Here is a 26,272-nt window from a genome sequence, read left to right on the forward strand (position 1 = left end):
ATATCAAAACATGGACCGATATGGCCCATTTACAATACCAACCGACCTACACTAATAAGAAGTATTTGTGCAAAATTTCAAGCGGCTAGCTTTACTCCTTCGGAAGTTAGCGTGCTTTCGACAGACAGACGGACAGACAGACGGACGGACGGACGGACGGACGGACGGACGGACGGAAGGACGGACGGACGGACGGACGGACGGACGGAAGGACGGACGGACGGACGGACAGACGGACAGACGGACGGACATGACTAGATCGACATAAAATGTCGCGACGATCAAGAATATATACTTTATGGGGTCTCAGACGAATATTTCGAGTAGTTGCAAACAGAATGACGAAATTAGTATACCCCCCATCCTATGGTGGAGGGGTAAAAACTGCTATTTTATTTGTCCGACAGTGTATCTACTATATTGGCTCACAGATCAATATTTTGAGGTGTTACAAACAGAATGACTAGATTTGAATACCCCTAATTATATGGTGAGTATAAAAATATTTTTTTGTTTTCAACGAGACGATTATTTCATAACATATACGCCACAAAGGCATTGACACTTAAAAATGATTATAAATGGGTTAATGGTACGTGTAGGCAAAATCAATTACCTATAGTCCTTGGAATTTCACTGAAAGTTAATAGGGAATGACTTCTTTAGAATACAATGGAAATGTTTAAGATTGGGTCATTGCATGCATACATATGAAATGTAACTGTCCACAATTCATTCAAAGCGATTGAAAAGTAGGAATTTGTGCTATAGGGGTGCTCGACCTACATATTCGAAGTCTATCGTAAAAATATTGTAATATGCCTATCCCTTGAATAATGGCAGTATTATTTCCACTTATTTACTTTTCTAATCCCACTGAAATATTTTAAACTAAATCGAATAGTACAAAAAAAAGGTTTTCCGCTCTCCCAAGTAAAAAATAGAAAATTGGTCTAAATGGAAGATCTTCTCGAACTTCTCTGATATCAAAGAGTGGTTACAGATTTCCATTTAAATGTACCTCAACGAATACAAATGGACATTAGTAATGGAATCGTGAGGAAACCAAGAACACGTTTTCGTACTTGCGGATTTGCAGTAAAGTCAAAACATAAATACTTTTAAAACACCCACTAAAAATGCGCCTAGTTCGGCCAGGCTGAATCTGCAAAACACACCACCATGGATTCCCCTAAAACTGTACCCTTATTAACTGACCTTGTATTTGAACTATTTTGGTCTCAAGAAATCATATCGGGATATCGGTACTTAGGGTGACGGTAACGTTGTAAGTCATAAGATAGGGTTTTGGATCAATTTTCAGCCGAATCAGGTGAAAATTAAGGGCTCAAGATGTCAAATCCCGGGATCGGGGCTATATCTGTTTAGTAACCGATTCGAATCATAGTTGGCATGGATTTTGGAAGTCATAACACAAGTCTTTGTTCCAAATTTCAAATCGGATGCAAATTCTTCTAAGTGCTTAGAGAAGTCAAATTCTGGCATCGGTTTATATGGGGGCTTTTTCTGTTTATAGACCGATTCAGATCAAATTTGGCATGGATATTTAAAGTCATAACACAAGTCTACGTTCCGAATTTTAGCTTAATCGGATGGAAATTGAAGAATCAATCAAATCCGTGGATCGGTTTATATGGGGCTTATATCTTTTTATAGACCGATTCAAGTCATACTTAGCATGGATGTTGCAAATCGTAACTTAAGTCTTGTTCCCAGGTTCTCAAAAAGTCAAATCGGGGGATCGGTTTATATGGGGACTATATCCAAATGTGAACCGATATCGCGTATTTGTAAGCCCCAATGACCTACATCATTAAGAAGTATTTGTGCAAAAATTGCAAGCGGCTAGCTTTACGCGTTCGACCGCTATCGTGATTTCAAAAGACGGACGAACGGACATGGCTAGATGGACTGAGAGTGTCGAGACGATCCAGTATATATATATATATATATATATATATATATATATATATATATATATATATATATATATATATATATATATATGTTATGGGGTCGAAGATCAATATTCCCGGTGTTACAAAAGGAACGATCATACGCACCGCAGTACCTTATGTGTATACAGGGGACAGTGAACTACTCATCATAAGGTACACACATGGTGAATTTACAATTGCAAAGTTATCCCCATGCAGCAAGGCCAACCATTTTATGGGAAGTTGTAAAAAGTCACATAGCACTCAAGCATCTTTGCTGGCGATGCTAAAATCACATTTCAATCAAATCACACTATAAAAAGACCACAAAACGAAGTAAAGGCCTCCCCCCATTTTTATAGGGCGAAACAAATTGAATTTTTTAGCCCACAATAACTTGTTACGTTTACTCATTGCATGTGACCAGGCGACGAATGTGGCTGTTTATTGCCTTGGCAAAAGGATTCTGGCTGTGTTAGCGTAGGACATTTGACATATTGTCTGTAACAACGAAAAGTTTTCTGAGTGAAGGCAAACAAAGAAAAAACAGAACAGAACAGAACAGAAATCACAACAATCTCAAATAAAATACCCCTGCCCATACATATTGTCAATATACTACATGCATACATAGTATAAGGGAACTTGTGTGTGCGAAACATAAACATGTCAGTACACAAATAGATTCACACACCAACACGCATACACCCAGAAACTAAATAAACGTACATGCATATACATATGTAGATATTATCTTCCGGCAACTACTACACAAGTAACACTGTATAACCACTCAAACTCTTTTGTATCGCAGAGTATGTGCCACAATGTCTACGGGAAAAAATCCAATAAACAGGCCTCCAACCACAATAAAACATAGTTTTCACATGTTATCTGTTATCTGAGATTTGTCAACAACAGGAATTTCATTTGCCAACCTATTGTTGAGGTTAAACAACTTCACTTCGAAGACTCAAGCAGTCGTATTTGCACTTGAGGCCCCACCCCCATGCTGGCTTGGTATGGGGTGTTAATGTTGCCATACAAATTCCTAAATAGCCCATTTCGCCTCAAGGGAGAGGGACAGAGAGAGAGAGAGAGAGAGAGAGAGAGAGAATTTTGTGACAGCATGACATTTTCCTAAGATAATGATTTAGTTGTAGATTACTACAACCAACAAAGCACTAGAACTAGTAGTTTTCCCAAGAACATTTATAAGAAAGTGTCATTGTTGAAAAACAAAAGATCCAACTTTTTAAGGAGCTTAGCCATAGAGTACAAAGACTAATTTCAAACAAAAAGCAAAGCACTAATAGCAAATCAAATAGAAATTAGAAGAAAATCCTTTTTTTTTAGGGATTATTTTTGCATTAATGTTTCTAGTTTAGCAATGATGGCATATGGAGTACAACTACATCGTTTTTAATGGTCGTAGACACAACTTAAGATTCTTAAATTTTTATCTTTTTTCTTATATGTATTCATGTACTGTTATGGGGAAATTTAAAAATAGCGTATGAGACTTAACAGAAACCTTAGCTTAAGAACTAGAATATTCTTCTATAACTGATTTTGTAACCTTAGCCCAGCTGCTATATCAAAACATGGACCTTTATGAACCATTTACAATCCCAACCGACGTGAGATTGGAGAAGAATACGTGCAAAATTTCAAGCGGCTAACTTTGCTCCTTCGAAGGTTAGAGTGCTTTCGACAGACAGACGCACAGATGGACCGACATGGCTAGATCGACTAAAAATGTCATGACGATCAAGAATATATTGGGTTGACCAAAAAGTAATTGCGGATTTTTCATATAGTCGGCGTTGACAAATTTTTTCACAGCTTGTGACTCTATAATTGCATTCATTCTTCTGTCAGTTATCAGCTGTTACTTTAAGCTTGCTTTAGAAAAAAAGTGTAAAAAAGTATATTTGATTAAAGTTCATTCTAAGCTTTATTAAAAATGCATTTATTTTCTTTTAAAAAATCCGCAATTACTTTTTGGGCAACCCAATATATACTTTTTGGGCTCTAAGACGAATATTTCGAGGAGTCACAAACAAAATGATGAAATTAGTATACCCCCATCCTATGGTGGAGGGTATACAAATCATATTCAACAGTTGAATATGAATCTTATATACCCCCCACCATGGATCGCATTTGTCGAGTCTCTTTTTAGGCAAAAACAAGTAAAAGGCGTTAAGTTCGGTCGGGCCGAACTTTGGATACCCACCACCTCGGGTATATATGTAAACCACATTTCGTCAAATCCGGGGAAAAATGCATACCTTATGACCAGCTATATCGAAATATGTTCCGATTTGGACCAAATACTAATAAGTAAAAGTCATTGTTCAACTGTATAAAACAAAATTTTGCTCTGTTTAAGTAGCTATATCTTAAAACAAACCGCTCTGAACCATAAACGACACGGATGTCGAAAAGCCTAACATACGTCACTGTGTCAAATTTCAGTGAAATCGGATTATAAATGCGCCTTTTATGGCCCCAAAACCTTAAATTAAATCTAGACCGATCTGAGCCAAATTGAAATATAATATCGAAAGTTTCATCACAACTCACTGTCCCAAATTTCAGCGACATCGGACAATAAATGCGCCTTTTATGCGCACAAAACCTTAAATCGAGATATCGGTCTATATGGCAACTATATCCAAATCTGCACCGATTTGGGACAAGTTGCAGAAAAACGTTCGAAGGGCCTTACACAACACACTGTTTAAAATTTCGGCGACATCGGACAATAAATGCGCTTATATGGCCCCAAAACCTAAAACCGAGATATCGGTCTATATGGCAGCTATATCCAAATCTTAACTTAACTCACTGTCCCAAATTTCAGCAAAATCGGACAGTAAATGCGCATTTTATGGGCTCAAAACCTCAAATCGAGAGATCGGTCTATATGGCAGCTATATCCAAATCAAAACCGATCTGAGCCAAATTGACAAGGGATGTCGAAGGGCCTAAGACAACTTGCTGTCCCAAATTTCAGCAAAATCGGATAATAAAGGCAGCTTTTATGGGTCTAAGACCCTAAATCGGAGATTCGGTCTATATGGCAGCTATATCCAAATCTGAACCGACCTGGGCCAAATTGACGAAGGATGTCGAAGGGCCTATGACAACTCACTGTCCCAAATTTCAGCAAAATCGAATAATAAATGTGGCTTTTATAGGCCTAAGATCCTAAATCGGAGGATCTGTCTATATGGCAGCTATATCCAAATCTGAACCGATTTAGGCCAAATTGACGGAGGATGTAAGGGGGCCTTACATAACTCACTGTCTCAAATTTCAGAAAAATTGGATAATAAATTTGGCTTTTATAGGCCTAAGAACCTAAATCGGAGGATCGGTCTATATGGCAGCTATATCCAAATCTGGACCGATCTGAGCCAAATTGACGGATGACATCGGAGGGCCTAACACAAATCTCTGTCTTAAATTTCAGCAAAATCGGATAATAAATGCAGCTTTTATGGGCCTATGACCCTAAATCGGAGGATCGGTCTATATGGCAGCTATATCCAAATGTGGACCGATCTGAGCCAAATTGACGAAGGACGTTAAAGGGCCTAACACAACTCACTGTCCCAAATTATAGCAAAATCGGATAATAAATGTGGCTTTTATGAGCCTAAGACCCTAAATTTGAGGATCGGTCTATATGGCAGCTATATCCAAATCTGAACCGACCTGGGCCAAATTGACGAAGGATGTCGAAGGGCCTATGACAACTCACTGTCCCAAATTTCAGCAAAATCGGATAATAAGTGTGGCTTTTATGGGCCTAAGACCTTAAATCGGAGGATCGGTCTATATGGCAGCTATATCTAGATATAGTCCGATTTGGCCCATCTTCGAACTTAACCTGCTTATAGACAAAAAAAAAGAATCTGTGTAAAGTTTCAGCTCAATATCTCAATTTTTGAAGACTGTAGAGTGATTTTAACAGACAGACGGACAGACGGACGGACATGTCTAGATCGTCTTAGATTTTTTACGCTGATCAAGAATATATATACTTTATAGGGTCGGAAATGAATATTTCGATGTGTTACAAACAAAATGACGAAATAAGTATACCCCCATCCTTCGGTGGTGGGTATAAAAATGATTGAATCAATCAATTTTTTAATTGAAAATAATTTTATTTTCAATTAAATTTTTTAATTGAAAATTTGTTGGCAACTTTTTCCGCGTTGGCGGACATCTTAACCTCCGCCTTACGGTAGCCATCTTAAAAGCAAGTAAGAAAAGGCAAAAGTCGGGCGGAGCCGACTAATTAGTACCCTACAACAACGATTCTACAATTAAGCAAATGAGAGGGTATGTAAAATATTTTAAATACCGCAACAAAATAGTGGACACTATAGCCACAATAGAGCATATCGAATAAAAGATGTATACGTAAAACTGGAACGATTTCATTTAATTTTTCTCACAAATGGAGGCGACCAAAACAATTTCCAGAAGAATTGGAATAGAGATAGCTTTATAACTCTGTTTGAATTTTGCAGACAAAAGTGTGCTTAAACCCCCAAAAAAATGTTCTTCCCGAATTCTTTTACAAAAATCCCAAAACACCCCACCTCGGGGAAAGATTGTTGCAAAATTGAAATTTTTTTTAGTAAATTTGCTGTGGAGGCTGCATATAGTGCTGTATGATTAATTTATTTGCTCCACTACAATGTGGCGTATGATCAACTTTCACCATACAATTAATAATACGCTGTTCTAAACATTAAGTACCACTCTCAAGACTTTCCCAATTGGTAATAATTTAAGATTTCTTTTTGCAGCTTCCCTCTCACACAATTTCACCCTAAATTAATCTGATTTTCGGCATTAGACACACACACACGCTTACGCTACCACAAACACGCTGTGCATGTCATGCCTTATTTAATAACTGAACATGCTTTTACTCAAATTGTTACAGCAAAACCACAAAATACACTTTTAATTTAACCACAACCTTTGTGGAGCTTTCTCTCCAGTAAGATGAAAAATGCAGCGCAACAAAAGAATAATGAGTGGGAAGAGTGGCTGACAACTTACCTTAGCTCACGTTCTGTAACGGCCACAAATATGGGTTGCCATTTATCATTTTCATCAGAACTCTCCGAACTAGAGCGACCACTTGGCTGTGAAATGAAAAAAAAAGAAAAAGAAAAAAATTAAATGCATACCAAGAACATGAAAGAAATACAAATGAACATAAGCTGTGTGGTAAGACGAAAAAAATAGTTAACATAAAAAAAATCTCACAAATGAATCGGAACGTAAGGACATAAGGATGCCATAAATACTAGTCTATACTTAACATACACGAAAGGGAAGCGTCATAGCTTTGATGCAAGTCAAAACAAAAAAGGAAAATGTGGGAAAAAGAACGAAAAGAAACTGAACGGGTTTGCCTAAGTGCAACTTACCACTTCGCCACCACTGCCGGCACTTGTCGTAGTACCAGTCATGGCATTATTGCCACCGACAACCCCGCCACCAGCACTTGTGGCACTACCCGCTCCACTGCTGCCACTTAGACGTCTGCTTAGCCAGCCAATATGTTTGAGTTCGCCGATGACATTCATTAAGGCTCGATTGGCCTCCACTAAAGCACGTTGGGTTGAGCCACTCATGGCACTGTGCAGGGCATTAAACCACACCAAAGCCTCTGCGGAGTCGGCAGCGCGCAATATGCACGAATGTACCCCGTCCGGTGAGTGTAGTTCCAGGCATCGATTCTCTGCAAGTCATTAAATCAAGAAATCGAAGAAAAAACATCAGCACCAGCCGAAAAATGAAGGCACAATCATCATTTTTATTTCAATGAAATTATTTTCACATAAATCTCAAGTGACACATGTTCGAAACATTTTAAGCAACCACCTAAACACCCCCCCACTGTTAGAGAGCCAGTCCTTATAGAGTCATTTTAGTGCAAATTATTTTTTAATCATACTCGGCGCCATCGTTGTCATGGTCGCCGCCCTCGCCATTGCAGCAACAGTAACAACAACAACAGCAACATCTCATTAAAATTTTAAGTTGTGCTGAAAAGGAGCAGTTCCTTTCTTAGCTTAGCTGCCTTGTCGCTGCTATTGCCACTCCTTGGGTACTTTGCATAAAATAAGTCCCAGCTGTTTCTCTCAAGTGGCAACGTATTTTGCAGCCAAATTACAAGGCATGTTTCACGATTGAACAACAAAAAAACTCTCCATCTTCCCTGCCACTTGGCTTGCAAAATCCTTATGCTTCTCCCTTTCCTTTGTAAACCGCCATACTCTGTTGCTATTGCTTTTAATGATTACGAAGATGATGATGATGACATTGTTGTTGTCATGTCATTGTAGTTGTCGCCATCGCCTTTCATGGAACAACAGCATTCTCAATTTCGTTAAATCCCTGCCATAAAATCCAAGATTATTTTGGCTAACAACTTTTGTTTTCGTATGCTTGCAAGACAGAAATTGGCTGCTTGGGACCGTTGTACTAGAGGGTCTGAAGTTTGTTACACTTGTGTACTATGCCCTTAATAGGGCCAAGCAAAAAAATACTGAAAATATTGCTAAGACAATTACACAGCTCTCAATTTGTTAAAAGGGTGGTATTCGAAAGTCAAATAAGTCGGTTATATTGAGATACGTTTTTATACCCACCACCATAGGATGGGGGCTTGGGAGCCCAAGATCGGTTTATATGGCAGCTATATCAAAACATGGACCGATATGGCCCATTTGCAATACCAACCGATCTACACTAATAAGAAGTATTTGTGCTCTACTCCTTCGAAAGTTAGCGTGCTTTCGACAGACAGACGGACGGACGGACGGACAGACGGGCGGACATGGCTAGATCGACATAAAATTTCGCGACGATCAAGAATATATATACTTTATGGGGTCTCAGAAGAATATTTCGAGTAGTTACAAACAGAATGACGAAATTAGTATACCCCCCATCTTATGGTGGTGGGTATAAAAATCAATTTGGGTTTGTTTATTTGTGTGTTTCTTATAGACATAATGATCCCGTGGTGAAATAGGGTACTACATTGTTTGATATCTGAAGGGGGGCGGACGCTCCCCCCTTAACATAATTTTCAGAAACGCCAGATCTCGGAGATGCGTGGTGCGCATTAAGCGAAATGTTATGTGCTCTCATATAGCACCCTAAAAATAAAAATTTGGTATCCAAATTTCGGATGGGGTACCTAGGGGGACTGCCCCACCCTAACACCTACCAAACATATATTTAGACCAATCACGACAGCATGGGACTCAAATGAAAGATATTTAGGATAAGAAGACGTATCTGATATCCACTTGTCGGACCAAGTCCAAGGAGGACCACCCCAAGCCCCAAAACACCCCTGAACCGGACATATTTACCGACCATGACAATATGTGACTCAAATGAAAGGTATTTGCGAGTAGAATACGAATCTGATAACCAAATGTTGGACCACGTTTCTGGGAGTCCACCCCTACTCCGAAACACCCACCAAACTGGACTTACTGACCATGGGAATATGGGGCTTAAATAAAAGGTATTTGAATGTAGAATACAAATTTGATATCCAAATATGGGACCAAGTGTTTGGAGGGGGGCCGTCTCTCACTAAAGACATCCCCCAAAGGGTACAAATTTACGACCATAGCAATATTGGGCTCAAATGAAAGGTCTTTGGGAGTAAAGAACGAATTTGATATCAATATTCAGGAAAGGTGTCTATGGGGACACGCCACCCCCACAACACCAACCAACTAGTAAGTATTTTCTGACTAGAGCAATATGAGGCTGAAATAAGAGGGTTTTTAAAGTGGAACACGAATCCGATATATATTTTCAAGGCCAACTCACTGAGTGGTCGCTCATGCCCCAAAACACCCCCCTAGCCGGTCATGTTTGCCGACTATGAAAATATGGGGCTCAAATTAAAGGTATGTGGGAGTAGACCACGCATCTGATATCAACATTAGGGGCCAACTGTCTAGGGGACGTCCCGCCACCATAACAACCCCCAAATAGGACGTATTTGGTTATCAAGGCAATTTGGGTCTTAAAGAGAGTGGAACTAAATATTCATAGTTTTTAGGGCCAATATCCCAAACCGGACATATTTGCTGACTTTTGCAATAAGGAGTTTAATGAAATTAGAAAACAAATTTGATATCCAATTTTGAAACCTATGGCAATATGGGGTACAAATAAATGATATATAGATGTATGGGAATAGAGCACGTTGCTGATATATTTACCGGGCCCAATGGTTGGGGGGACCACCCCACTCCCCAAAATACCTCTAAATCGGGCATATTGAAAGGTATTTGAGATTAGAAAACGAATTTGATAACCAATTTTGCGGCCATGTATTTGGGGGACGCCTCATCGTGTAAACTCCCCTCAAAACCAATGGCAATTTGGGGTTTAAATGTATGGTATTTGAGAGAAAAGCACGATGCTGATATTTTTTCAAGGCCAAGTGTCTGGCGGATCACCTCACCCCCGAAAACACCAATAAATCAAATATCATGACAATATGGGGCTGAAATAAAGTAATTTAAGAATGGAGTACATCTTACAGCCAAACTTAAATTCGTAGACCAATAAAGATCATATGGGATTCAAATAAAGGCACTTATATTGTTAAACTGTTAGACAAGTTAGCGTGGTATTTACTAAAAGATCTTCGAAAATAAATATTCCAAGGAAACTTGTGTTCCATATAAAGTGAAAGAAGGCGCAGCGGGGCGGAACCGGGTCAGTTAGTTCTCTATAAAGAGTGCGAACATTCCAGGTGCAGATCCGCAAATCATGGTCCTTTTTTCGTTTGCGTGATCGTCAACGTTGGGGGGGGGGGTCCGTTTTGTTCTATTCCAATGTTTCTCATAGTAGTTCTCATAGTTTTCCGGGGGCGGATTACTGGCCCAGCGTCCCAACCGCACGGGTTTTGTGGGATTGCACATGTATCCCTCGTTGTGGCGAACCGCTTGCTCCAAGATCCGACGCTAGATGCCATCCGCCCCTAACCGGGGAACAGACGCTGATGTTGGCTATTGGTTATTTGAAGGCGCCAATAACTCGCCTTGTCATCTCGAGTATCATTGGCACTCAGTATTCAATTGAGAGTCAGTGCCACCTGACTCCTCACTGAGACTCTCCTCTCGAAAATCGCTGACTGCCCGCGGCCGTATTTGCAGCTATTATTTGTAGGTCGGTTGGGATTGTAAATGGGCCAAATAGGTCCATGTTTTGATAAAGCTGCCATATAAGCCGATCTTGGGTCTTGACTTTTTGAGCCTCTAGAGGTCTCAATTCTCGTCCGATTTGACTGGAATTTTTCACCTAGTGTTTTCACGTAGTGTTTTGGTATCACTTCCAACAATTGCGCTAAGTATCGTTCAAATCGGTTCATAACCTGATATAGCTGCCATATAAACCGATCTTGGATCTTGACTTCTTGAGCCTCTAGAGGTCTCAATTCTCGTCCGATTTGACTGAAATTTTGCACGTAGTGTTTTAATATCACTTTCAACAACTGTGCGACATATGGTCCAATTCGGTCCATAACCTGATATAGCTGTCATATAAACCGATCTTGGATCTTGACTTCTTGAGCCTCTAGAGGTCTCAATTCTCGTCCGATTTGACTGAAATTTTGCACAGAGTGTTTTAATATCACTTTCAACAACTGTGCGAAATGTGGTCCAAATCGGTTCATAACCTGATATAGCTGCCATATAAATCGATCTTGTGTCTTGACTTCTTGAGCCTCTAGAGGGCGCAATTCTCGTCCGATTCAACTGAAATTTTGCACATAGTGTTTTAATGTCACTTCCAATAACTGTGCGACATATGGTCCAAATCGGCCCATAACCTGATATAGTTGCCATATAAACCGATCTTGGGTCTTGACTTCTAGAGGGCGCAATTCTCATCCAATTTGACTGAAATTTTGTACAACAGCTTCTCCCATGGCCTTCAACATACGTGTGCAATGTGGTCTCAATCGATCTACAGCTTGGCACAGCTCCCTTTTAAACCGATCTCCCGATTTTGCTACTTGAGCCCCGAATCGGACCATAACTTGATATAGCTCCTCCTCCGTCCATATTCATTTTTCTTTGTTTGCCTAAAAAGAGATACTGCGCAAAGAACTCGACAGATGCGATCCATGGTGGAGGGTATATAAGATTCGGACCGGCCGAACTTAGCATGCTCTTACTTGTCATTTGTTAAAGACTGCAGCGCGATTTATTGCAGACAGACGGGCGGACATGGCTGGATCGTCTTAGATTTTTACGACGATCACAAATATGTATACTTGTATGTATAGGGTCCTAAATGGATATTTCGATATGCTTCAAATGGAGTGACAAATTTAATACGCCCCTATCTTTCGGCGGTCTGGTATACAAAGAGCAGTCAAATGTTTACCCAAAATGCAACAGCCGAAGCAAAAGAGCTGTTTTCGAAAACTGGAAATTGCCACCCTCAAATATTTGTTCTCCCCATTCATTCAGAACAGGAGGATTTATTTTGTAGGAGAATTTATTCCCAAGGAGTTTTCAGAATTGAGTTGAATATTTAACATTTTACGTTTAGCAAACTTTTGTTACGACAACTAAGCCCATTGTGGTAGAGGGTATTTAAAAGTCGGCTTCGCCCGTCTTCACTTCTTTTATTTTTGATAAATCTTCAATTGTGTGCACTAATCTAATCTTCAATTGTGTGCATTTTCGTATTATCCAAATAATGATTGTTTTTTTTTTCAACTCTTCTAAACTACAAGAGGCGTGGGGGCGAAATGTGTATAGACTTTGGAAATTAATTAAGTTTTCTTTCTCTTTTTTTGTCAGCATATTTTTTCATACAAATAATGATAAAGCACACATGCCCTCAAAGACCAGCACACCTGCACACAAAACAAAGATTAAATAAAGCAGAATTTGAAACCAGCAACCTAGCAATTAAGCCATCATCTAGTGAGCGAGTGAGTGTGTCATAGAGGAAAAATGAATCTCATCACCACACATAACTTATCCCACCTATGCTCTGCTTTGCTCTCCTCTCTGATGGGTGTATATGAGGGAGTGGTGAGTAAATAGATTTGGCATGCGGCTGCAAGCAACGATATTTGGCTGACTGTGTGGTTTGTTTGCTGTATTGAACATCGAAATAAAGTTGGAGTTAAATGAGTTTAAACACAACCAACCACCTTGCCATGGGGAAATGCTAGAACTAGTTTTCTGCGCTGATAATGACGATTCCCGAGTTTGCTAACTTAAATAGAGTTTGAGGTTTGGAGTTCAGCACTCTCCCCACCCACTCCACGCACAGTTTCTAGGTTCCATTTTAATACCAACACCTCATTTGCATCACATACTAGACATGTATGCATGTAATCATGCGCCAGTGTTTATTTTGCCCATCAACTGTGAGCATAGCAAATCATATCAAATAACGACATTAAAACTTAGCCAAAGTTTCCCAATTTAAATGGAAAACAAACTTTTTATACCATTTTTAAGTCGAATTATGCGAACATAATCGATGACAGAATGGTATAAAACGATTAAAACTTTGCCCCCAAAGCTATTCTTTTACCTTCCCAAAAAAAAGATATTTTCTCCCAGTTATACCCTGTCACCCAATCACCCTTTCACTCGTCCTCAACCCATTCCTCCTTTTTTGAGATGAACACCACAAGATCAAAAAAGTAAGGAAATTTCTTTGGCAGTGCAAGTCACAGCAACCATAAAGTTTGAGTTGCCACCAGCTTGATTTGCCATAGATGGCCACAAATATACCACAGATTCTGTAAAAAGTGTATGTGTATGTGTACTGTAAGTGTAGTGTGAGTGTTTGTAGCAATACATGCTTCCGGAAAATGTATAGCCCCCCTTGGCTGTTGTAAAGGCAAGAGAGATGTGTCAAAACACATTTGAATCCAAATATTTTTATGCGCAACACCACTACTGTGGCACAGGGTACTATGACTTAGTGCATTTATTTGTAACACCCAGAAGGAAACGAGACAGATCCATTGATAAGTATACCGATCGACTCAGAATCACTTTCTGATTCGATTTAGCTATGTATGTCTGTGTGTCTATCTGTCTCACCGTCTGCCTGTCTGTCTATGCATGTCGCAAAGGTCACAATTTTCGTCCGATCATGTTTTTGGGCCTAGAGACATATCCTATTGAAATTGGAACAAATCGGTTCAGATTTGGATATAGCTCCCATACATATGTTCGTCCGATTTGCACTAAGATAGCAATAACGTGGTCATTTGTTAACCATTTCTGTCGAAATTTGGCAGGAAGGGTTACGTCTTGTCCCTCGTCTTGTCCATCGTCATAAGTGGTGAATTTCATAGAAATCGGTTCAGATTTGGATATAGCTCTCATATTTATATATATAACGTCCGATTTTAACTCCTAGAGCCACTGCAAGCGCATTTATTGACCAATCTTGCCAATCATTGTGTACAACTCTTTCTTCGACGACTACCACAATATTTAAGAAGTTGGCTCGAAATCGGTTCAGATTTAGATATAACTCCCATATATATGTTCGTCCGGTTTTGAGATATATTCCAATAAAGTGCTCATTTATTAACAGATTCTCTCGAAATTTGGTAGAAGGATATCCTTATGGCACTTAATATTACTGATGAGTTTCATGGAAATCGGCTCAGATTTAGATACAGCTGCCATATATGCATAACACCCGATTTTCACTTCTTCTTTCCTCGACGACTGCCACAATATCTGAGAAGTTTGCTCGAAAATGGTTCAGAGTTATAAAGGGTGATTTTTTTGAGGTTAGGATTTTCATGCATTAGTATTTGACAGATCACGTGGGATTTCAAACATGGTGTCAAAGAGAAAGATGCTCAGTATGCTTTGACATTTCATCATGAATAGACTTACTAACGAGCAACGCTTGCAAATCATTGAATTTTATTACCAAAATCAGTGTTCGGTTCGAAATGTGTTCAAATTTTGACAAATTTTGTTCAGCGATGAGGCTCATTTCTGGTTGAATGGCTACGTAAATAAGCAAAATTGCCGCATTTGGAGTGAAGAGCAACCAGAAGCCGTTCAAGAACTGCCCATGCATCCCGAAAAATGCACTGTTTGGTGTGGTTTGTACGCTGGTGGAATCATTGGACCGTATTTTTTCAAAGATGCTGTTGGACGCAACGTTACGGTGAATGAACACATTTCGAACCGAACAGTGATTTTGGTAATAAAATTCAATGATTTGCAAGCGTTGCTCGTTAGTAAGTCTATTCATGATGAAATGTCAAAGCATACTGAGCATCTTTCTCTTTGACACCATGTCTGAAATCCCACGTGATCTGTCAAATACTAATGCATGAAAATCCTAACCTCAAAAAAAATCACCCTTTACATAGCTCCCATGGTACAAGAACATAGAAGGTAGGGTTATTTGCTCAAAAACAACATTTTTCTGTGCAATCCTGGTGGATTGTTCACAGTTCGTAATGTCAAATGTCGACATCCTTCGTCAATTTGGTCCAGATCGATACAGATTTGGATATAGCTGTCATATAGACCGATCCTTCGATTTAGGGTCTTAGGCCCATTAAAGCCACATTTATTATCCGATTTTGCTGTAATTTGGGACAGTGAGTTGTGTTAGGCCCTTCGACATCCTTCGTCAATTTGGCCCAGATCGATACAGATTTGGATATAGCTGTCATATAGACCGATCCTTCGATTTAGGGTCTTGGGCCCATAAAAGCCACATTTATTATCCGATTTTGCTGAAATTTGGGACAGTGCGTTGTGTTAGGCCCTTCCAAATAATTCGTCAATTTGGCTCAGATCGGTCCAGATTTGAATATAGCTGCCATATAGACCGATCCTCTGATTTAATGTCTTAGGCTCATAAAAGGTGCATTTATTATCCGATGTCGCCGAAATTTGGGAATGTGAGTTAAGTTAAACCCCTTGACATACTTCTGCATTAATCGGTCCACATTTGGATATAGCTACCATGTAGACCGATACCTCGATTTAAAGTCTTGGCCACAAAAAAGGCGCATTTATAATCTGATTTCACTGAAATTTGACACAGAGACTTATGTTAGGCTTTTCGACATCCGTGTCGTATTTGGTTCAGATCGGTTTATTTTTAGATATAGCTACTAAAAAGACCAATGTTTTGTTATACACAATTGAACAATGACTTGTACTTATTAGTATTTGGTCCAAATCGAAACATATTTCGATATAGCTGCTATGGGGAATAATATATGCATTTTTCACCGGATATTGACCAAAGGTGGTTTACACATATACCCGAGGTGGTGTGTATCCAAAGTTCGGCCCGACCGAACTTAACGCCTTTTTACTTGTTTTATAGTGCGTTTTGACAGTTGTTCGTATAAAAAGACAAAGTCATTGCTAGGCTTAAGGACGAACGCTATTGATTTTGGCTAAAATCGGTTCAGATTAGGTTAGCTCCCTTATAAACCGATTCTCGTATTTGACTTATTGAGCCCCTAGACGAGCCCCTAGAGCGTTACGACTTCCAAATTGGTCTATGAACTGGTATAGACCCCATGTAAACCGATCTCCGGATTTGACTGACATATTGAGCCCCTAGTATCCTCAATTTTCATCTGATTTGGTACATGAAGTACACTAATGATCTCTAGCACTCACGCCAAATCCCATCCAGATTGGTTAACCGATCACCGTATTTGACTTGTTGAGCTGAAGTTTACGTGAAATACACTTGTGTCGTCCAATACGCGCAGCGGATCCTATCCCAATAGGTTTACGCATTGATGTAGGCCCCTTACAAACCGTTACCCTGATATGACTTTTTGAGACCATAGAATGAATCAATCAATACCCAATTTGATTGTTTAAATACAGAGTTACAAAAAAGGTGATGGGTACCCAAGATTTGCTTCGGCTGAACTTAGCACTCTTTTAAGCGTTTTTTTTTTTTTGTCATTATTCATTAGTTTTTCACTTTTCATTCCAAAAACTTTTGGAAATGGTGTAGATTTTGTTTTTCGCCCAAAATTGCGCAGCTACAAACTTGCATCTACTCACCTGGATCAATGTATTTCAAATTTCTTGCCAAATGCGTTAGCTGTAATGGTATGTAACGTGTATCAGCTCTCGGTGTAGTTTTGGGAGCAGGTGGTGAGGCCGATACGCCTGGGCCAAGTGGACACAAAAAGGCTCGCTGCAGTTCCCAGCCCACTTCGGATATAATGCTGGCTTTTCGAAAATACGGGGTGACTTCACGTAGAAATTTCACTGAAAAGATAAAATCGAAAGAAAGAAACATTTTACAAGGGTTTGACATTGATAAACTGGCTGTATTAGACATTTTTACTTTCGCTAACACTGTCACCCCATTGAAAACTTATCCAAATGTTAAATAAACTATAGCCAGTGTTATTGTTGGCATGCAAGTAAACAAAAAGTGAAAGAAAAAACAAACAAACAAACGAACAAACAAACAAAAATAAAACAAATTTATGGCCATTATATATTTGCACATATTTAGATATGCAAATAAAGGGAAGGATTTTTTTCTCATATAAATATATGCTCAGTTTTTCAGTGTTTACTTAGGATCGGAGATGGCATCAATTATCAACCGAAATTTACTACAAAACCAGTAAATAAAGGCAAAAGTCGGGCGGTGTCGACTTTACAATACCTTTCACCTACTCTATAGGTACAAAGTGGGAGCTATATCTAATTCTGAACCAATTTTGATGGACCTCGGCGGATATTTTCAGATGGGTTTTTAAGCAATCCGTATCAAATTTTGGAGCAAATATATTTAAACTGATTGACAAATGACAACCCTGTTGCAAATATGGGAGCTGCATCTAAATCTGAACCGATGAATTGAATTAACTAGATTTTACTTTGTTAATATTTGGGACACCAAGTTCATTAACGATGTAACTAAGCTTCTTTCGAATGTTTACGCTGGTGCACCACTCGAAATCCATTGATTTCATGCCTAACACCAATTCAATTATCTTTCAGTGGTCTTTTTGATAATGGAATGTCGCGTCTAAAAAATTTCGCTTAACACAATTTTCCGTCCACATGTCGATGGTGGCTGATGCACTCCCTATACCCTCAGCTTTAAAAATGTCGGTCAAAATGCTCCACACAAAACTTCGACCTTTCCGTTGGCCAGACGGTGTGTAGTTTCCACTTTCACTTTCATTTTAAAACAGAACAAATTATAGCATTCTAAGTTCAGCCGGGCCGAATCTTATATACCCTCCACCATGGATCGCATTTCTCGAGTTCTTTGCGCGGTATCTCTTTTTAGGTAAAGAAGTCATTGTGTTATATTTCAGCCCATTGGGATAAGAATTGCGCCTTGTAGGGGCTCAAGAAGCAAAATCGGGAGATCGATTTATATGGGAGCTGTACCAAGCTATAAGGTCATGGGAGAAGCCGTTGTACAAAATTTCAGCCAAATCGGATGAGAATTGCGCCCTCTAGAGGCTCAAGAAGTCAAGATCCCAGAACCGTTTATATGGCAGCTATATCAGGTTATGCACCGATTTCCACTATACTTAATACAGTTGTTAAAAGTCATAACAGAACATCTCATACAAAATTTTAGCCAAATCTGATGAGAATTGCGCCCTCTAGAGGCTCAAGAAGTCAAGACCCAAGATCGGTTTATGTGGCAGCTATACCAGGTTTTTGACCGATTCAAACGATACTTAGTACAGTTGTTGGAAGTGCTACCAGAACACGTCGTGCAAAATTACAGCCAAATCGGATAAGAAGTGCGCCCCCTAAAAGCTGTCAAAGTCAAAACCCAAGATTGGCAGCTATATCAGGTTATGAACTGATTTGAACCGATTTGAACCATACTTAGCACATACGATTTGAACCATACTTAGTTCGTTGTTAGTGATACCAAAACACGACTTTCAGTCAAATCGTACGAGAATTGCGCCCTCTAGAGGCTCATGGAGTCAAGACCCAAGATCGGTTTATATGGCAGCTATATCAAAACATGGCCCATTTACAAATCCCATTTACAATTAAAAAGTATTTGAGCATAATTTCAAGCGCGTAGCTTTACTCTTTCGAAAGTTAGGGTGCTTTCGACAGACAGACGGACGGACAGACGGACGGACGGACAGACGGACGGACAGACGGACGGACAGACGGACAGACGGACGGACAGACGGACGGACAGACGGACGGACAGACGGACGGACAGACGGACGGACAGACGGACGGACAGACGGACGGACAGACGGACGGACAGACGGACGGACAGACGGACGGACAGACGGACGGACAGACGGACGGACAGACGGACAGACGGACAGACGGACAGACGGACGGACAGACGGACGGACAGACGGACGGACAGACGGACGGACAGACAGACGGACGGACGGACGGACAGACGGACGGACGTGGCTAGATCGACTTAAAATGTCATGACGATCAAGAATATATATACTTTATGGGGTCCTAGACTCATATTTCGAGGTGTTACAAACAGAATGACGAAATTAGTATACCCCCATCTTATGGTGGAGGGTATAAAAATTAACAAGTGTTTGTTGTTATTTTAAGTGCACGTGCACCGAGTTGGTAACGTACGTTACCAACTCTTTTTACGTTACGTAAAAAGAACAATCAAATGTCCCGAACAAACTCGAATGGAAAGAAACAGTTCATTCAATTCAAGATAACTTGTTCGATCATTCCTTGTTACTAAATGAAACGAGCGAGTACGAACATTGTTGTTGTTGTTGTTGCAGTTTGTTGTGTTCTATCTTTCGTCTGCTTGATTCTGTTGAGTATCAAGACCCAGGAACTCTGCGACTAAGATGGAGTGCGTCCACAGGGATCTGGGTCTGAGTCGAGTGGGTCTGACCGGGCACTTAAACAGGTAACGTGTATCGTGCGGTCCCTGTTTACAATCGGGACATACATCGTGCACGTCGGCATCAATCCTTGCTCTGTAGGAGTTAAGGCGGCTGCATCTGAGGGAACGTAATTGAGCCAGAACTACTCTAGTTTGGCCGGGGGAGGTGCAAATGGGAGGCGATCGTTTCTCAAGGAATACATTCACCCGGTAGCCATTTACCGCATCTGCTACCGCGTCTGCATGAATGTTGTCTAGACCTGCTTGATATGCCGCTTGATCACCCCAAGTGCTGCCGGCAAGTGATTTGAGGATCTTTTGATTTTATCACAAGTTGATGTGTCATGTGGAGAGAGTGTGTAAGAGCTGTCATATGTGACGCCAAGTATTTTGGGACACTTGATGGTCGAAATCATTTCTCCATCGACCCTCACAGTCAGCTCAGTATTCAGCTCACGCGTATTTGTAGTGAACAATGTGGCTGAAGATCTGGTGGCAGATATCTTCAGATTTCTTGCAGCGAAATATGAGGCAAGTTCGTAGAGGTAGGCATTCAACCTACGGCAGATGTCAACAATGGGAGGGGGCCTGATGCCAATCGCCCGTATATGATGAGATCTCTATGCCGTCTGGAGGGGGTGGAATGGAGGATAGGATATATCACCCCACCATGGGGAACTCCCTGTGTCACTCTACAGTGCTTCGACTTCCTATCCCTAAATTCGAACGTATTCGAAAGTACGAACATTCATGTTTGATTACCGATGAAGAGATTACAAAGTTCGGTAAGTGGAAATACAAAAGCAATCACTCTCCCTGTATCCACCCTAACAGAAGCGTCAACTTAAATCGAGTTGCTGAACAAGTGTGCATGAAAATTTTGCTACTCGCTGCAGTTCTCTGGCCTGTACCAAATTTGAAGACGATCGCATGGAAATTGCAGTTTGTACTCAAATTAACATGGACAGACGGTCAGACGGCCATAACTAAATCGAATCAGAAAGTGAATCTGAGTCGATCGGTATACTTACAATGGGTATATCTCCCTTCTTTCTGGGTATTACAAACAAATTCACAAAGTTATAATACATCGTACCTCAGTAGTGGTCTAGGATATTAAAAATCAACTCAGCAAAAAACAAATGGAGTTTTCTCTCCAATAATCTCAATTGAACCAACACAGACCAACTCGGAAAGTTTGTAGACAATTATGATACCACAGTAACGGCAAACAAAAGCCTCACACATATGGAAACCTTCAAAATAAAATTTGATAACAGTAAATGAATTTTATTTCCATATTTCTTAAACAAACAAAAATCCAATTCATTTTTATCATATTTTATTATTAAAAGTTTCCCAAGGCATATCAAACAAGCCCCAGGCAGGCCGTTCTGCTATGCCCACACAGCAATGCAGTGGACTATCAATAATTCTCAGGCAATTAAGTTGTAAATAGCCCCAACATATTCACTCGTTACAATTTCCTAAATATGTGTGCATTTATGTTTGCGGCATTGGGACAATTCTCAGAAAATTCCTCAGTTTTTATGTGGTGCTCAATACCAACAAAAAAAAGAAAAATCAAAAAAAAAATTTTCGTTGCCCAAACAAAGTTGGAAACACTAATGCCACAAATCGAAACTAGACAACATATTAAAAGCCTTCGTAGCCAGAAATTGAAACTTTAAACCTCAAATGGCGACAACGATGAGAAGAATAGCAACACTAGCAACAAGGACAACGAAAATGATGACAATCAAGCAAGAATGCAGCAACAGTACCCTATAAACCAACAGACGAAGCGAAATTCAGAGGAAGCACAAGAAGCGTTTACGGCCCCACACAGCTGTAATAACAGCAATGGCAAGAAGGACAACGGCAATGGCAACGACGACGACGACAACGACAACGACAACGACAATAATGTCAACGACAATGTTAACGTGTAAATTCATTATGTCTTCCGTTTGACTTCCCTTAGCAATATTAGCAACTCTTGAACGACAGCGAAAGGCGGCAGCTGTAACAGAAAACCTCGCGTCTTGATTTCACTCTATACATAAGTCCATATAGTGTGTGCATGTGCGTGAGTGTGTGTCTACGGCACTCATTGAATAAGTGCGAGAGTGCCTGCGACGAGAAAGAAACCTAAGCCAACAGCAAACTAATGCAAAAAAAAAAAACTACCTACGTGCAACCTTGCATTCTAGCATAAAATTTAACTTTTCCGTTTTATTTTACGTTCATTTTAGAATGCACCAGCTGCAATAGTAGGAACACTAGACTATAACACATTCACACACACACACTTAGAGCAAAGGCTCATTACCCTTTTCCCTTGTAGCCAAGCATGACACTGAAAAAGTCCTCGTTTCAACAAGAACTAAATACAAAAAAATTGAGGCACGCGTCAATGCAATGCCAAATGTGTTGCTCATATGTATGCGCATATGTGCCATTGTGTGTTTATGCTTGACTGTCTACCAGTAGTATGTGTGCCTCTAAAGCCCCTAAAAATATGCTATATGAGCTCTAGAGCAAACGTTACCAGCACGCACAAACATTACAACACACTATACAGCCGTCATTACAGCATATTATCAATGAATTGCAGTCGTACACCAAACACCATGAACTCATGTTGCGCCTCAACAGGAAACTGGCAACAGTAATGGATTCCAAAATTAGAATTTCGAAATAGAATATGAATTACCAATGTTTAACTCTTACACCTTAATCAGGTCTATTATGAGGTAATCATATTGGTTAGCTATGGAAGCTGCTTGATGATCTTGAAGTCAAATCGGGGAATTTTTCGGGCTATAGCTCTCTAAAATCTCAGACGAACGGAAATTGGAGGCCTTTGTCTAGATCAAGTCAGATTTTAATTTTAAATATCTATTAAAATATCGAATAGAACCTTGCAAGATTTTCTTAAGATAGGACTTAAATAGTGGCTACTCCAGTCGTTAAAGCGTATATCGGTTCAAATATCATGCTCATGCTAAGTTTTGTTAGAATAGGACGAAAATCGCGGCTTATAAAAAAAGAAACATACAATTCAGAAAAATTAATGAAATTTCTATTTGAATCGATAGTTCGGTCAATATAATTTAATGCTTCAAGATTTGACTGATCCATCCGCTTAGTCCAATTTTGGCATACTCTTTCCAACATTTCCGCTGGTAGCTCACGCAAAAATGCTTCAATGTTCTCTACCAATGAGTCAATTGAAACGGGCTTGTCTGTATAGACATGAGCTTTAACATAGCCCCACAAAAAGTAGTCTAAAGGCGTTAAATCGCAGTATCAAACCAAAAACTTATATCGAGAGATCCGTCTATATGGCAGCTATATTCAAATCTGGACCGATCAAGGCCAAAATGAAGAAAGATGTCGAAGGGCCTAATAGAACTCACTGTCCCGAATTTCAGCAAAATCAGACAATAAATGTGGCTTCTATGGGCCCAAAACCTTAAATCGAAAGATCCGTTTATGTGGCAGCTTTATCCAAATCTGGACTGATAGGGGCCAAATTGAAGAAGGATGTCGAAGGGCCTAACACAACTCACTGTCCCGAATTTCGGCTAAATTGGATAATAAATGTGGCTTCTATGGGCCTAAGACCCTAAATCGAAAGATCGATTTATATGACAGCTATATCCGAATCTGGACCGATCAAGACCAAATTGAAGAAGGATATCGAGTCGTCTAAAACAATAGGCCCAATACCTTAAATCAAGAGATCGGTCTTTATGGGGGCTATATCCAGATATAGTCCAATATAGCCCATCTTCGGACTTTACCTGCTTATGGACAAAAAAAGAATCTGTGCAAAATTTCAGCTCAATATCTCTATTTTTAAAGAATGTAGCATGATTTCAACAGACAGACGGACGTACATGGCTAGATCGTCGTCTTTATGGGGTCGGAAATGGATATTTCGATGTGTTGCAAACGGAACGACGAAATGAATATACTCCCATGCTTCAGTGGTGGGTATAAAATTTATGAATATGATTGTTTATGAAAAAAAGTTCTTATATTTATGAACTTTGTTTCTTACATGTAAAGAAATTTTTCATAATATTAATAATTAGTATCATTAATATAAATATTATGTTATTGAAATATGACCACGTAGGTATACAATGGAAATTGTCTCATTTATAAAAATATGATGGGGGAATTTCCCAAGTCAACTCTATGTCAACTTCTTTTTGTATGCTTGGAAGAGATTCAGCATTTTCAGCATCATTAATTCTCGTTTGTTTGTTTGTTGTCCATTTTTGCTCACATGCTTTCGTTTTCGTTGTTGCAAAAGAAAGAATGGAAAATCACACGCATAACAAACATGCATTTTTATCATTACAACCATGCACAACATGCACAGTTAGATCCCTGCGTCATTCATTCTACGTAAAATCTGTCGGAACGATCCAGGCTTCCCAGAGCCGGGAATTGCAAATTGGCAATATCGTTTCAGATTGGGATATAGCTCCCATATAAACCGACTTTCACGGCTTCCAACAACTGTGCCAAGTACGGTCCAAATCGGTCTATAACCTTGTATAGATCCCATATAAACCGATATCCTCATTTGACTTCTTGAGTCCTTACAAGCCGCAATTTTTGTCTTATTTGGCAGAAATTTTACATGCGGTGTTCTGTTACGACCACCACGACCACCAATGTGCCAAATACGGTGTAAATCTGTCTATAACCCAACGTAGCTCCCGTATGAAGCGGTATCTCGATCATCATTGTTCTGTTCCTAGAAGATTTAACTTTTGCTGGCTTGACAGAATTTTGGTACATAGAAAATTTAATTTTATTTTGTATAAACTTTTAGCAGAATCCATGGTGGTCGGCTCGGCCGAACTTAGCACGCTTTTACTTATCATAAATATAATGAAAACATTTCATAAACATTAGAATGGGGTTTCATGCATATAAAAAATATTATTTTACATTTTATGAAATTTCTTCTTAAATGTTATGACAAATGCTCACAAATGTTATAGAAGTATTTCATAAATGTTATGAAATGTTTCATTTATATGATATTTTTGAAACGTGTTTCATAAATGTAATGAAAAGTTTCATTGGGACGTAATTTTAACTTTTTTCGTAAATGTTAAGACAAAATCATTAATATCATGGTCATTTTCACCTTTTATAAACATTCCATTAGGTCTGATCAAGAATATAACCCTTATTTTTAAATTTCGTGAATTACATATGTTGGATTTTAAAATTTTTTATTCCCTCCACCAAAGGATTGGGGCATACAAATTATGTATTGATCTAAAACCCAACAACGTATATATACAAAATATTATTGATCCTCTTGACATTTGAAGTCCCTCTAGCCATGCCCGTCCATCTATCTGTCCTTCCGACCATCCGCCTGTCGAAAGCACGCTAACTTTCGAAGGAATAAATCTAGCCGCTTGAAATATTGCACAAATATTTCCTATCCATCTTTTGATATAGCTCCCATATAAATCTTGACTTCTTGAACCTCTAGAGGGCGCAATTTTTATCCGATTTATCTAAAATTTTGCATGAGGTGTTTTGTTTTGACTTCCAATCGCCATGCTTGGTCTAAATCGGCTGCTAAACTGATGTGGCTCCAATATAAACCGATCTCCCGATTATACTTCTTGCGCCTCTAGAGGGCTCATGTCTTGTCCGATTTGGCTGAAATTTTGAACAACGACTGCTTCTAAGACTTTAAGCACACATGCTATATGTGATCAGAATTATTTCATAACCTGTTATATCTTCCATACAAACCGATATCGTATCTTGACTTTTTGAACCGCTAGAGGGCGCAATTTTATCGATTTGGCTTAAATTTTACATAAAGTGCTTTATACTGGTTGCAGGCCATCGTAGCGCAGCTGAACGCCTGGGTTCAAATCCTGGCGAGACCATCATAAAATTTTCAGCGGTGGTTATCCCCTCCTAATGCTGGCGACATTCGTGAGCTACTATGTCGCACTGCGGTACACCGTCCGGACTCGGCTTTAAAAATGAGGTCCCTTATTACTGAGCTTAAACTTGAATCGGTCTGCACTCATTGATATGTGCGAAGTTTGCTCCTGTTCCTTAATGGAATGTTCATGGCCAAATTTGCATTTTGATATATTGCATCTGATATACTGTAATAGACCACTTTAGACCTTGCAGTAATTTATCTCAATCAATTATAGAGTAGTGGAGCGGGTGGAAGCCATTTATTGAGCCAGCTATCAGCTGGTTTGGGGAAGTTCTTGCTCACGTATCTCTGTTTAATATGGTCCTTGCAAGAAATAAATTTATTCTAGACTCCCGGAAAATTAAAG

The 26,272-nt window shown here is 39.5% G+C and overlaps 1 protein-coding gene across 1 annotated transcript in view; it reads right to left on the reverse strand.

The window, feature by feature from the left end:
• Positions 1-26,272, reverse strand: part of LOC106084733 (beta-1-syntrophin) — a 90,320-nt gene that overhangs the window by 19,530 nt on the left and 44,518 nt on the right. The window contains exons 4-6 of the mRNA XM_059360581.1: positions 17,096-17,305; positions 7,424-7,737; positions 7,050-7,135 (exon numbers count right to left, since the gene is read on the reverse strand). Of these exons, the coding sequence (XP_059216564.1) occupies positions 7,050-7,135; positions 7,424-7,737; positions 17,096-17,305 (610 nt within the window). The remainder of the gene's footprint in view (positions 1-7,049; positions 7,136-7,423; positions 7,738-17,095; positions 17,306-26,272) is intronic.

This window comes from Stomoxys calcitrans, chromosome 1 (assembly GCF_963082655.1).
Source record: "Stomoxys calcitrans chromosome 1, idStoCalc2.1, whole genome shotgun sequence".
In the NCBI taxonomy this organism is placed as follows: Eukaryota; Metazoa; Arthropoda; class Insecta; order Diptera; family Muscidae; genus Stomoxys; species Stomoxys calcitrans.